Consider the following 14,807-nt stretch of genomic DNA (forward strand, 5'->3'; position numbering starts at 1 on the left):
CACTGTTAAATCAATGAAAATGGGTCGCCATTTCAGACGCAGGAGGGAGGATGATTGGGGGTGAAGGTGCAAATATGCCAGAGGGAGGGAGGGAGGGAGGGTGTGAGCAATTATCCTTCTTTTCCCCTGTTTTGACTAAAGTAAAGCCATGTGGAATCGCTCAGCAACCTCCTTTATTTGACAAGCCAGTTCAGTTATACAGCAGGAGGATCACAGTCAGTTTAAAGACAGGAACTCAATACCCTCCTGCAGTAAGCAATGGGGTTGCCCCACTGACCCTAGGGCGCGCTCTAATGTCACCTTTTTCATTGTGATATTGTGCTGATAATAACTGACCCTTGGAAACCCCTAATAACCTTTTCTATGGATTCCAGATGTGTCTGGGGCAGGCAGCTCGAGTTACTGAGACACTAGCATGCCGGCAGTCAGGCACATGCTAACACACTTAAGGAACATTCACAGCCTGATTATTCCAAAGGGCAGAATGCACAATTGTCTGAGATTTCAATAACCTACATTATTAACCTTTTCTCTGCTATGGTAAATGAAAACACATCCTAATAATTTTATAGCAAAATTACATTGCAAGAAAGACAACTTTGTGAGTGTGTGTTTTTATATATATATATATATATATATATATATATATATATATATATATATATATATATATATATATATATATATAAGATTTCTATCTATCCCTCCCCATTTGTCTGTAAAAATAAAAATGTAATGCAGAGTCAGCCACTGGCAGGCGCTGTAGCCTAGGCTGACTTTAGGCATCACAAGTTAAAACACAAAAGACATCTACACTTGTTGCTGAAACGTGTAACTAAAGTTTCATGGTAACATGTTAATAATAAAGCATACCCATGCTGTGAGTTTTGTGCAGAAGCATACAGTATTGAATAGAATGTACAAACCTGCGCTCTATGAATAGCATGTATCAAAGTAAACACTGTGTTCTGAGAAGCATTTGATTTATGACCCTATATAGCTTCGAGAGGAATGCTTTCCACCACATTGCCCTGGCATAGATACTTGACCTCTGAAAGGTACTGGTGTTCCAGCCAAGCAATCTCCAACAACTGCAAACTTCCCCCAGTGTGAAAACACTGTGCAAATACCAGAAGCATTTCTTTCATGCCATTCAATTCTTTATAGAGAAGGCAAACATACACAATGTCCTGCCAAGCCCTGGGGCATGAACTAATATATAGGTCTTGGCTTGAACCATCTCTCCAGAAGAAAAAGATGTCGTTTGCCAAAAGAAAATCAACAGCAGCAGCCCAGCACACTGGAGCCCATCTCAGCTGTGCACTGCAGATCAGCAGCCCAGCAGACTGGAGCCCGTCTCAGCTGTGCACTTGCAGATCAGCAGCCCAGCACACCGGAGCCCATCTCAGCTGTGCACTGCAGATCAACAGCCCAGAACACCGGAGCCCATCTCAGCTGTGCACTGCAGATCAGCAGCCCAGCAGACTGGAGCCCATCTCAGCTGTGCACTGCAGATCAGCAGCCCAGCACACCGGAGCCCATCTCAGCTGTGCACTGCAGATCAGCAGCCCAGCACACCGGAGCCCATCTCAGCTGTGCACTGCAGATCAGCAGCCCAGCACACCGGAGCCCATCTCAGCTGTGCACTTGCAGATCAGCAGCCCAGCAGACTGAAGGCCCCAGCAGCTTAAAACCCTGATAAAAGGATCTGAATTAGTTACAAATGTATCACTGAAAACGATTAGGTTCTAGAGAGCCCTGCCTTCCTTACATCTCCAGACACACAGCCAGTCATAAGGAAGAGCTGTTTTCAGTTAAACCTCTCCCACCCCCCCCCCCATTTCTGCATACATGTGCAACTGATGTTGACCGTCATACAGTATGCTATTAAGAAATACATACTCTAACATCCCATCAACCACTCCCTAAAAGTGATTTTGTCCAAATTAATTTATACATTTATTACTGATAAATTATTGAAGGGGGTTGGGTGGGGTGCAGTCAATATTATTTATTTCCAGTTGCAAAATACATGCAAACAGAAGTCTTTCCTTCTTATTTGTATGTATGTGCGTGTTTATATAAATACACAAATGCTAATTGCAGTGGCGTTGCGGTTATTGCTTCTAGATAACTGATCCAATCACTTACCTTGCACAGCTGTCATGAGCAACTGTCTAGCAGTTACAGGATCTCTATTTTGGGCAGTATTGCAGAAATGCCCCATTTAATTTCAACAGACGCACCAATGCAAGATCTCCAGAAGGTGGCACCCAAGAGACACTCCAGCGATCGACAACCTTTTAAAATAATCAAATCCAGGGTTTCAGAGGACCCAAGATGAACCCAACTTCACACAACCGCTACTGGCAAAAGAACAGCTTAGCTTTCATCTTTTTACTGTTCTAACAGGAAAACGAGCTTTGATTCACACTTGGAAAGCATCCCTGTTTCAGCATGGACTTAATATCACAGCTTGTTGCTGGACACAGGGCAGGCTGCAATGCTGTCTCTGAAACATGAGCAAGCGATACCTGTCTCACAATGACACTGGTTTGGAGGGGTCAAGTGAAATGCAATTCAGATGGAAGACGTGTTAAATAAGGTTTTAACTAATTGTTAATATAGTATGTAATTACAGTGTAAACTCATTGCCAATACAGCGGTAGAACAAACACACATAAGAATCTTCTAAAATAGGTACTTTTATTAATGCTGGTACAGCTAATTATTAAGATGGAAACATTTCAAAACAAAGTATCTGTACTATAACCATCAGTACCAGTACCACAGGGACTGGTGACAAATACAGACTGGGGGTCTTTTTAAAAAAAACAATAAAATTATTATTATTATTATTATTATTACTATAAAAACTACTTGCCTTTTTATATAAATTGACTATTAAAACAAGTGTTTGGCTATTCTGTTTTTCTTTAAACATCCTGACAAAGGGTTATTAGATACATATTTCACACACAGTAGTTCATGGGGGTAATCTATACCTTATTAAGAACAGTACCAACCTGGAGAAATACACGGGGTGGGGGGTGGGGTCCCCAGGGTCAGTGCCCCCCCCTCCCCGACATTAGAAATGTTAACAAGAACAATCATTATCCTATTCCATTCCAGTCCTGCTGAATAATATTCTCATATAGTGTTTAAATCAAAGTATAACAAAGCCATTCTTGAAAAAATATATCTGTAAAAGGCACAAGGTTAGTCTAGTTAAAAACTAAATTCCTATTTTTACCTGCAAGGCAAAGCCGCGGTATTTTAGCTAGCTCCGTTAAATTACAAGGCAACTTGGCCAGCCAAGCCACAACCCTGGGCAGTGGTTTAATCCCAGTAAGGTTAGTGCTTACCCAGTACTGTGTAACAGTATCTGTAGGCATACTAACCTAACTGAGATGAGAACTGAGCCCTATCAGAAACAGCTAATGTTGTAGTCGTGCTGTATTTAAAGTGAAAGGAAAATGAAAATGACACTTTTTTGTGTATATATAATTGTGCTAACATTTGCTTTATAGATATTATCATAACAAGTATTTTTTGACAATATACTGGTGAAACAATAGGCTTGGCAACAATGTAATGTCTGGAAAATAAGATAGAAGATATATAAAAACAAAGAACCTTCCCGACAGACCGAAAATGTCCCAAATAAGACACAGGGCCGTAACCCAATGATATCACTGCTTGGTTTTGTGAGCGTTAAACAGCATTGCTTGCTATTGCTATGTACAGTGAGTACAGTGTTGCGTTACTCTTGGGAGTCAGTTAAAGTAAATATAGTGTTATAACTTACTCCCACATATAGCCAATTGTAAAACATGAAAAAGAACTCGCAATGTCCTTATTCTGCAGGAAATTTAACTGTCTCGGCAATCAGACAATTCAAAACGCTCCACATGTCTTCAATTTGAGAAAAAAAAAAAAAAAGGGTTACTGAATTTACCATCCAGAGAAGCTTATAAAAATATTTGAAATCAGCTTCATTAAAATAAGTAAAACTTGCTGCGATTTAGAGGGAAAAAGGTCAAACTAGGCATCATTTCTTTTTCATTTTTTTCTCAAACCATTAAACAATCCACCGTGGACCTCTCTGTCACAGGCGATGCTTGGTTGCATATTCTTCAGTTTGCTATGTAGTGCATCGTGAAGTGAGGGATTTAGGTCACAATGGCTGTACAGCACTCAGTGTGGTTCTGTTCCTAGCATACAAATTCTTGCCTCATCCGAATGATCTGGAGCAAGGCAGCCTGCACATCTTCATCCATGTGCCCCTACAAGCAGAACACAATACAATACAATACAATACAGCACAGCACAGCACAGCACAGCACAGCACTCGCACCTCCATCAACAAGCCACACAATGCACTGAACAGAGATCAGACAAGAGCAGGAGATACTGGGCTGCACAAACAGGCTGTCCAGTGCTTTGAAGAGCTGCAGTGAATCAGATCTGAAGTCAGGGCGCTACATTATCTGGCTGCGCTTATATAGGAGCAGACAACATAAAAGGTTTCGATTACAAAAACAGATACTAAAATCTAAATGTATAACGATGCAAACTGTGCAAGCTGAAAAGGGGATAAGTAAAATTGATAGCGGATATATATATATATATATATATATATATATATATATATATATATATATATATATATATATATATATGCACACACACACACACACATCGCTAAAAAGCTCATATAACCATCAATTAAAGCCAAATGCCCCAAACAAATGCCAACTTGTGATTAGCAATGCCACAACCATGTTACATGATTACTCATGTTACTCTAGATATATGGTAAGGACTGCGAGCATTTTCAAGCCAATCAGACGTGCAATTTGCCTGCCAATGCAGCACTGAACAGCAATCGTTTCCATTGAATGGCAACGATAGCCAGTCATTATCACCGATTCACCGAGTCTCTGTACCTGTGCAGCACTGAGGAGGTGCGTTCGATAAACTGAAACCACTTCTATGTGTCGCCTTTCAGCATCCTGTGAGGGGACAAATAAAGAGACACACACACATACATGCAATCAACTGTAAAACTCTCATCTGTCAGAAGAAACAAATACACTTGAAGGTTATTTTCCCAGTACCGGTTCTTGCATTAGCAGCTCTCCACAGTCACACTTAGTGAACACAGCTTTGTATTGCGTGACAGTCCCAGCAGTCTCTCTTTTCTACCTTCTCTTTTGTGTTAATGTCATCCAAAAGGTGAAAGAAGTACCTTGCCTGTACACAACAAGAATAACGCTTCCTGCACAATTTTGTTAATAAAATTGTCTCTCTCTTGCTCGCTCTCTCTGAGGATACATTTCTCAATTCGCTGCACACGCTGAAATATATTTTGTGTGAAATCACTAACGCTTGACTTTTTGGTTGCATTAGCAGATTGCAAATTGAGTTTGACACGAGTAAGACATAAACGCACAAGATATATTTTATTAACTCTTTCAAAACGCAGGCCTAGGAAGGATAACTTCCCTACAGAAAGTGAAGTCGTCTATATAGGTGTGCCTATACTAGGAACCTCCAACCCTGGTCCTGGAGAGCCACAATCCTGCAGGATTTCTGGGTCTCTTTAAATGATCAATAGCTAAATACCTGGACAAGGTGTAGTGTTGACCAATCAAGAGAATAACCAGTTCAAATCACCTCTTAAACTTGAGGTGGCATTGTCCTCTAGAGTTGTGACTGGACACCCCTGGTCTAAGGGTTATCTAAGGGTTATCTTGCATTAACAGTTTCCAAATAATCTTTCCTTTTCATCAATATTATATTTGTTTCATTAGAATTCTTTTTCAGCATGCGCTTTAGAACAGAGGGTGTCATTTTACATTGCTGTAGCTTTTACAGAGCAAGAGCATCAGAGCTCACCAGAAGAACACTGTTAAATATTCAGCACATGTTCTTTCTATCTGCAGCATGCGATGATATAGGAAGATTGATTAATGTATTGAAATTATTTTTCCATGTAACCTGACAGAAAACACAACAATTTGCCATGAGTCAGTGTGTCACTTGATATGTGTACTCCACAGTGAGGGGAGGCATCGTGCAGAGATCCCTGTCTGTTTGTACAGACCAGAAGGTCTAATGACAGAGCAGTTTACTGAAGCATCGCCCCTAACAAAATGAACAGAAATCATCAAGTGCTAGAACAGATGGTTAATTCAAATATATAGAAGTGAAAAAAGAATATAAATACTATATATAATATAATATAAATTATTCATATTAGTCATCACAATAATAAGAAGACAAATAGATACAGATTAATACATTATAATTTACTTTTCAGTATTCACACATTTTCCTGCAGGTCTGAAGACCCAAAGGGTAACGAGTTTCAAATGTTTGTTTATTTGTATTTATTTCCTATGCTGTTTATTGACGTTAACAATAATTTGAGTGCTTTCTCCAATACTGAATTTGAATAAATCTCTCTCTGTATCAGAATCCACCTGGCACTATCTGTGCCAGTGGAATCCTGGCTGCCTGCTCATTCCGAATGCTTCCCAGGAAATCACACTCTCCAACCTGCGCCTGATCGAGTCCCCATACTCACAGCCAGCTGCTGCTGCAGGCTCTTGATCTGGGTTTGGAGGGTCTCCACCTGCTGGTTCTGTCTCTTTGTCGGAGTGTTGCTGGCGTGTGCCAACTTAAGGGCTTGCTTCAACCTCTCCATGTCATTCAGGAGCTCCGTGATCTGAACAGAAAGAAACAAATCAAGTACACTTCGAGTAAACAGGTCACTATGTGCTGTTGTTGCAGGACTTCTGGATAATGAAACCTGGCTTTTGGTGGGGGGTGGGGGGTGCTGTAACATACCTCTACCCTTTAAGTGCGCTATACAAGACTTCTAAAATGAATTTTTTTCTTACCAATAGCACAAGTCTCCCCCTTTTTCTTGTATTGAATATCTTGCGGTCTGAGATACAGCAAAGGAGACAGGAGCTGCAGCAACTTTGACCTCTATGGTGTTAGTGTTTTATTTTTGGCTAGCACACCTGTTCACTTTTCAGTATAGCTTCCTCCAATCAGTTTAGCCTAATGCTGTCTCTTGAACCGCTTACTAAAACAGGCAGCGGCGCACATTCTAGAACTCTACAGGATGGCCACCCTCAGGCATCACAGCTCACTTTTCCCTCATTTCACATTTATATAACATTTCTCTTGTAGATGAATTAACGACTTGGTACTCCATGTACCAGATGGGATCTCTTTTCATATTCAAAGATTAACTTTGTCCTTGTAACACATATGTAGGGAAAGCCAAGGCTCAGATCAGTTCGACACATTGCAATAGCACACAGAATGTCTTCGTCCCACTGAAGGACGTCGATGGATTGTGTGCATGTGGGCATGCGTATCGCTCACACATGGAAACCCCAGAGGGCATGACTTAAAAGTAAAAAGGAAAACAGGAAAATACAGCATTGCATGAATTTGATTCATCCTTACCTTCTTATCCTTTGCTGCCATCTGTTCAACAGATTCTTGAATCCTTTTCTGCAGGTCGGCACTCGTGGTCAAGGATTCGTCATATCTTCCCTTCAGTTCTTTAATCTCTCTCTCAATAGACAGGTTGTTGGCCTGCTTCGTCTCACTCTCGGTTTTTGCAGTCAGTTCCTTGTCCTTGGCACGCAAGACTTCCTCACACAGCTCCTCATACTTTTCTGTCAAACTTGACAAGCGTTCATTGAGGCCAATGACCTCTGCTTCCAGAGCACTCTTTGCTGATCTGTACACCAATAACTCGCCGCCTTCCTTCTCTTTGATCTGCTCCAGGGCTCTGCTGACGCTCTGCAGGTCTCTCTGAAGGGTCAGAACCTGCTGCATCTTTTCTGTCATTCTTTCTTCCTCCTTTTTCAGAAGGCTCTTCAGATCTGCAACCTCTCCCTCCAAGTTCTCTTTCATTCGAACGTGTTCTTCCAACGCTACAGAGCCAGCATTGTGAACCTCTAGTTCTTTCTGTAACATCCTCACTTTCTCAGATTCATGTCTGTAAGCCACTTTTGTTTTCTCACACTCATTCTTAAGCTGCTCGATGGTGCCATTCAAAGACTGTTGCATGGTCTTAAACTGCTCCTGCAAAACATACTCTGTCTGCATGCGATGCTGCAGCGCCTGCAACCCTGAGCGGCACTTGGTGTTTTCTTCTTCCAACATTTTCTTCTGAATAGCAACGTCTTCATGTTTCCGTGCTAGCTCCCCAAGCTCACTGGTAAGCTCTTCTGTTCTTCTTTTGTACGCGTTTTCGATTTCTTGATGTTTCGCGCTCGGAACGTATCCAGTTTCCACGCTCTGCTGTACAGAAACAATCTGCACTTTAAGCTTCTCGTTGTCCTGCTTAGAACTGTCTCCCTCCAGCTTGGCTTCCCTCAGCCTCTCCTGCACCTCTGTCAACCGATTCCTCAGATCCTTCAGAGTTGCGTCAAAAGCACGTTGCCTTTCCTCAACGACAGTCACCGGAACAAACTTGGACTGAATTGCTTCCTGTATAGTGTCCAATTCTTTCTTCTGCTCCTCAATTTCTTTATGGAGTCTCACAGCTTCCTCCTGTGCTTTCTGACAACCAGATTCAGCTGCCATAACTTTGCGCTGAAGCTCTGACACAGTGCTATTCAGTGTGTTTCTCATTGCTTCATGATCATTAAGACTAACATATTCATGGCATAACTGCTTCTCAAGAACCTGCAACTTTTCTCTCAACGTTGTGTTTTCATCCTTCACCTTCTTGAATTCTTGCTGGGTCTCTCTGTACTGCTTCTCCAGTTTAGAGAGGTCACGATTAGTCCTCTCTAAAGCATTTCCAAGTGAATTTCTGCTCTCTTTGTACAGCTCTTTTGGCACAAACTGCGTCTCCATCTTTTGTTTCAGATCAGCATTCTGTGAGATTAACTTGTCCATCTCCTTTTCCCTTTCGTTGTATTTTTGATCAAGTTCTTCAAGCTCTTGTTTTAGACTCTCTTTCTGAGATGAAAGGCTGGTCACTTCCATCTCAAACTTTTCAGGTGGAACATATTGGGCTTGCAGATGGGTCACTTTTTCACATAAAGTGACTTTTTCCAATTGGAGCTTCTCCATTTCAGCTCGTGCCCGATCGTGCTTTTGTGTCACCTCTGAAAGCTTCCTGTTCAGCTCTTCGGTGGTTCTGCTCAATGATTTCTTCACCTCTTCATGTGACTTTAACGGCACATACTGGGCTTGAATCTTTACAGTCAAGTCCTGCAGCTGCTTTTTAAGTAACTGATTCTCCTGCTGTTTCTTTTCTACTTCCTTTATCAACGTCTGACTTTTGGCAGTGACATCTGCAAGTTTTTTCTTCAGACCTCCAGCCTGATCTTCGAAGGAAGTCTTCAGTCTATCATACTCCTCAAGTGTCACATGCCTATCAAGTTCTTTTTGGATCTCCGCAATGTCCTCCAGTGCTCTTTCGTAGTCTTCCCTCAGCTCTGCGATCTGTCCCTCCTTCTCATCCACGGCGTCCGTAAGCAGATTCTTCATGTTGTCAAATTTCTCTCCGGGTACGGTGGAGGCCAGTTTGGCTTCCAGCTCCTTCATCTGTCCTTCGATGTCCATGAGTGCCATTGTCGCTTGCTCCTTCTCCCTCTTCAACTTGCTAAGTTCCTTCTGCACCTTCTCCATGTCTTCCGCTAACCTTCCTTCACTTTTCTTGTACTCCTCCAGTGCTTTCTCGTTCAGCTTCAGGTGGTTCCTCAGCTTCCCCACCTCAGCCGAGGCCCCCTCGTACTTCCCCTTGACGTCTTGCAGCTGTTCCTTCAGATCGTCCACCACCTGGTTGTTCAGGTGTTCCTTCACGGCTACCACATAAGCCTGCAGTTGTTTTACTTTCATCTCTGAATCCACCATTCTCTTTTGTACGTCATTCAGTGCATCTTCCATCTCCCTCACTTGCTTGTCGGAGTCTTGTTTTGTTGTCTCACATTTTTCAGACAAACTTTTGCATTCCTGAATCTTGCCCAAGAGTTCTTTCTGAAGCCTGCCCTGGTCTTCTTTCGCTGCCTCATACCGTTTTCTTAACACTTCCATATCCTTCTTGAGGTTTTCGTTTTCATCCTGAAAGGCTGGGCCAGCTCCTGATAACTCCAGTGGTCTGGCAACAGACTGTAACTGTGGGAGTACAGACAATAAATAAATAAATATGCATACATAAATACTAGACCCTGACAGCTATCTGGAAATCCTTTGTATCAGAAATGGAAATGACAAGTTAAAAAAAAAATGATATACTGTTAAATGTTTCCTATAGTACAGGATAAGATGCAAGCTGGTTTCCACCCACTCAAGGCCAGAGCCTCCAGTAAGCCCACTCATGGGTACCCACTCTGATCTCATCTGCTAATATCACACAGCCCCTTGCAGAAACACAATACTGAACGTGTATCCGACAGGGGAGATGTTCAAGAGCAGTCTGTTATAAAATAGAAAGGTTATTGTCTTTTGGAACACAATTTTTTTATTATTATTATTATTAAGCCCATTCCCAGTATCTAGTTTCTCTTCATGAACAGTTACAGTCCTCCCCAGATTACCAGGAATATGACCTAAGTAAAAGGATTAACCATCAGCTTCTGAAAACCTCTGCAATGTTTTCCACATCAGTTCTGCACAATTGTACAGCTCCTAAATCTTAACAATTTTGAAGACAGGTTGAGTTAAGCTTTCTTCAGTATGTTCATCCAAGTCTAATAATGGATTACACCTAAAACATAGCATTAAAAAGGAAAAGAAAAAACATTACCTGTGTTACGTCAAAGCTGCGGGACTGTTTTGTAAGCAGGTGATCTTTTCCTAGACAGAGAAATTAAAAACACTGTAGGACAGGAAAACTGCTCCACACTACAATCCTATTTTAGAGGGTTATAATTTCTCTATGCTGCCCCAATGACTAGAAATAGAAGTTTAAAACATAGCATTTGCCACAGCTGAAACTGTGCTATTCTTTACACAGCAAGATACAGGTCTGAGAACAAGAGAACTTTATAAGAAGCAGACAATATCAGCATGCAACAGCTAATTTAATAAACAACTCTTCAAATGAATTGTCACAATATAGGTATATTTAACCATGTACCTACTTTTAAGCCCACTCTGGCCAACGTGATCACCCTGTAAAAACAAAGTAAGATTTTTTTTTATTAAGCAAAAAGATCTTTTAAAAAAAGAGAAACAAGATATGCTTGAGTGTTCTACTTGATCATTGTTCGTATTGTTTAAGCAGATACCTCATAATTCTTTAGCTTGATCTTTAGCGCTTCCACAGCCTTCACACTTTCATCCTGCTCCTTGTCTTTTGCTGTTAAAAGGAGTTTTAATTGTTCTCTCTGAAACAAAGAGACAGCTCTTTATGACTATTAAAGAAATAAGGTACATTAGCAGTAGGGAAGCCTCAGCCAGTTCTATATACACCACAGTACAGGTTTGCATAAATTTATAACACTAGATACACACAGCTACAAGAGAGCATTGAATGGGCCTCGATATGAAGCAAGTGTGACACATTTGAAACACCTTCAGAGACTAGCAAACAACAATGGTTAATATAGACCGAAATGTGAAGTCAGGAATCCTTTACAAAAGCCTGTTGTATGTGAAATCCGTCCTGAGCAGTTCACAGCATACAACCTCACCCACAGCATACAAGTACTGTGCAGAGAAAACATTGATGCACCCGATGCAGCTAACAGTGACCACGATTTGTCGCTTTTCGAAATGATTGATTGATCAATTAGTAGAATTGTCTGGTTGTGCAAAAGCAATGATGTTAAACATGTACCTCTTTCTGGAGTTCCTCCACTGTTCTCTTCTCCTGGGAAAAAAACATAAAACCAAAAAAAAAAAGTGAGGTTTGTTGTCTAGTTAAGTGTGAACACCGAGATATCTTTCTGCGTTTTTTTCTTTTTGTACAAAGACTGCACAGTTGTTGATTTTGTATGATTTATTTGTGTAAATGTTGCCAGGATCATTGCTGAAACACTGAATCGGATTACAATCAGAGTTTAGTCAGTTGGAGAGTCAACAGGGCATGTAAAATGTAGCCCTGCTCTTACTGTCCTCATATTACCTGGCTGAGCTGCTGCTGTAATCCATTAACTTTGTCAAGTAGCACCCTCTGTTCCTGATGAAACTTTCTCAATTTACTCTTCAAGTCTTCATTTTCAACCTCAAGTTCCTAAAAACAGACATGCATGTTAACATGAATAGCTATTATCCTCATCGGTATTGATTATTCTTATTAGCACTGCCACTACAAACAAACACTTTTTCACACACATTTAAAAAGAACACAAGAAAGGTTCAAGGAGTTTTATTTATTTCCTAGTCACTTATTTTTAAACTAGTGGAGTTAGAAGGAATGCCATCAGTCTTTGTTGTATTTCAGCGAATACAAATGTAATTTTTTGCATTTAAAAAACAAATAAAGCATAAATCTTCTTATAGGTCAAACATCATGATTCTGATTATGTACAAGCATGCAAGGCCTTCTATTACTCTGGACTTTGCTACTAAAGCTTAACAGAAATAACATGTACACATCTCACTGTGATCCTCAGCGGAAATCCCACACAGCGGATAAAGACTGCTGGACTTAAAGTAGGGCACTTTTCTATCTTTATAAAAGACACTATAAACATTCACCTGGAACATCTGTCCACTTAGATTTGCTTCAGCCTCTGCATTCACCTGATCCATCCTATGTGGATTCTCCACACTCTGCACCTGAAGGAATCACTGTGGTCATTATCTTGTTAAAGAACAGTATGTGGGTAAGTGCCTACTGTGCATGCACTGCAAGCAACCAAGTGCTTGCAATTACAAGGCTTTTCCATAGATGGCAGTCAAGTCACTTGGAAACTGCTTCTATTTTAATACCGTGCACAGGAGCTGACCCAGGCATGGGCAGCATGATAAAGCTCACTGCAATTTAATGCAGCTTGCACCTTTCTTGCATTGTTTAGTAACACAGTCTCAAAAGCTTTTCCAGGTTTGAGAACAGGTTTCATGTTCCCTGACCCAATACAATCAAATATCTACATTTCTTCAATGCAATAAAACATTTAAATGTCTTATTTCTTTAGTAACATTAGCTAGTTATAAACTGAGATGTCTAACAAGTTAATTTAGCGTTCAATAATGTATGATTACCCCAAAAGGAAAAGAAAAAAAAGCTCTTGTCGGAATTTAGGCTGCAAAAAACAAACAAACAAAAAAGTGAACATGCCCGGAGTCCAATAACCTTAGTGAATCAACCCCCCTATAATATGACAGCTATGTATGAACAGAGTTGAATATTTGTTTCCAATGCCAGACTTAATCTGTTTTTAGCCCTTGGCTGCAACAATTTATCATGAATAAATTAATTTTGGGCACAGAGAACAATGGTCACACCCATTACATATTTACTTCAGCCATCAGATGATCCCTTTTAAGGGGAAAATTAGCTTCAGGTTATTTAAAAAAAAAAAAAAAAAAAGAAAGAAAAAAACACCACAGGAAAATAGAAGTTTAAAAATCACTGCCATTTTAAAACATGGTGGTCTCTCCCTCCCTCCCTCCCCCTCCCCCTCCCTCCCTCCCTCCCTCCCTCCCATCCCTCAGGGAGTAGTCTTAGTGCCACGCAGAATCACAACCCGTTCTGACAAGGCAATGTTTCAACCAGGTTTTATCTCTTGCTGGCTGATGAAAATGCACAAACTCTCTTTCCTGCAATCTCCATTACCAGATCAGCGGATTCATTTGCATTTTAATTACCACTGGTTGGGATTCAATTTCTATGCAATTTACAGATCAGTTTGCAAATTCAGTGTATTTCATTCAAGTCATTTGTTTCCAGGATGCATCTTGTAGTAATTGTATATACTACAATGTTACCTGGTGAAACTGTTGTCCTTTCTTGGTAGCTTCCTTTGCTATAAGAAAAAAACACAAGTCAATTTAGCATGTACTGCAGACTCCCAAATACAACACTTTTTCATTAAAGACCAGCCTTTATCGACTGCACATCAAAAAAGAAAGAGCTAGGGATATTTAAGTGAAGGTCTTTCTGATAGACACCCCCATACCACCCCTGTCTTTCTTTTGGAGATTAATGCAGAAATCTTGCAAACAGAGAATTCCTGCTTAAGTATGCATTCCAGGACCTGAATGCTAAATCTGAAAGGAGTCTGAATACCAACCAATGAAGAGGAGAGATAAAAAGGAGATATTAAACGCGATATCATAGTGCACAATGATGAACTATTATCATCCATCTGTTTCCTATCTGCATGGACAGATGTAGAGAGGGTGCTTAATACAAAATCAGACACTGCAAGGCACCCAACTGCAAATGAATGTTGGTAAAGCACAGATACTTACTTCTAAGGCATAGCTATTCGTGAAATACACATTTTTAGAACAAATATTACCAGCCATAACCTTTTCTACTGCGTTCTTACTGAGAGTGCACAAATACCAACATGTAATGGCAGATACACAGTAAGGTCTTATTAATACCACTGTACAGCAAAAGTCATTCCATTCAAATGCAATGGAATTGAACACTTGTAATTCACGCTTGTAACTCACAGCTGTGAATTATGACTGATTGACAAAATGCCCCTACCTGTTATTGGACTAACTATAACAATTATTATAATATGTATTATAAACTTGAGTTCTTCCTGTGCTTGTGATAGTGTTGAGCAGGCAGTTCATATGCTTTTATGTGCATGACACTGGTAGCAACTACAGGTCTATCAGCATCCTTTAAGTCT

General features: G+C 40.5%; 1 protein-coding gene across 3 annotated transcripts in view; it reads right to left on the reverse strand.

The window, feature by feature from the left end:
* Positions 1 to 2,687: 2,687 nt before the first annotated feature.
* LOC121298798 (uveal autoantigen with coiled-coil domains and ankyrin repeats-like) overlaps positions 2,688 to 14,807 on the reverse strand; it is a 36,080-nt gene continuing 23,960 nt past the window's right edge. For all 3 annotated transcript variants that reach the window (XM_041226017.1, XM_041226018.1, XM_041226019.1), the window contains exons 9-19: positions 13,924 to 13,961; positions 12,691 to 12,771; positions 12,116 to 12,223; positions 11,828 to 11,860; positions 11,277 to 11,375; positions 11,130 to 11,160; positions 10,793 to 10,842; positions 7,489 to 10,161; positions 6,593 to 6,733; positions 4,950 to 5,015; positions 2,688 to 4,286 (exon numbers count right to left, since the gene is read on the reverse strand). In XM_041226017.1, the coding sequence (XP_041081951.1) occupies positions 4,215 to 4,286; positions 4,950 to 5,015; positions 6,593 to 6,733; positions 7,489 to 10,161; positions 10,793 to 10,842; positions 11,130 to 11,160; positions 11,277 to 11,375; positions 11,828 to 11,860; positions 12,116 to 12,223; positions 12,691 to 12,771; positions 13,924 to 13,961 (3,392 nt within the window). In that variant the 3' untranslated portion in view covers positions 2,688 to 4,214. The remainder of the gene's footprint in view (positions 4,287 to 4,949; positions 5,016 to 6,592; positions 6,734 to 7,488; positions 10,162 to 10,792; positions 10,843 to 11,129; positions 11,161 to 11,276; positions 11,376 to 11,827; positions 11,861 to 12,115; positions 12,224 to 12,690; positions 12,772 to 13,923; positions 13,962 to 14,807) is intronic.

Source organism: Polyodon spathula, chromosome 24 (genome assembly GCF_017654505.1).
Source record: "Polyodon spathula isolate WHYD16114869_AA chromosome 24, ASM1765450v1, whole genome shotgun sequence".
Classification (NCBI taxonomy): Eukaryota; Metazoa; Chordata; class Actinopteri; order Acipenseriformes; family Polyodontidae; genus Polyodon; species Polyodon spathula.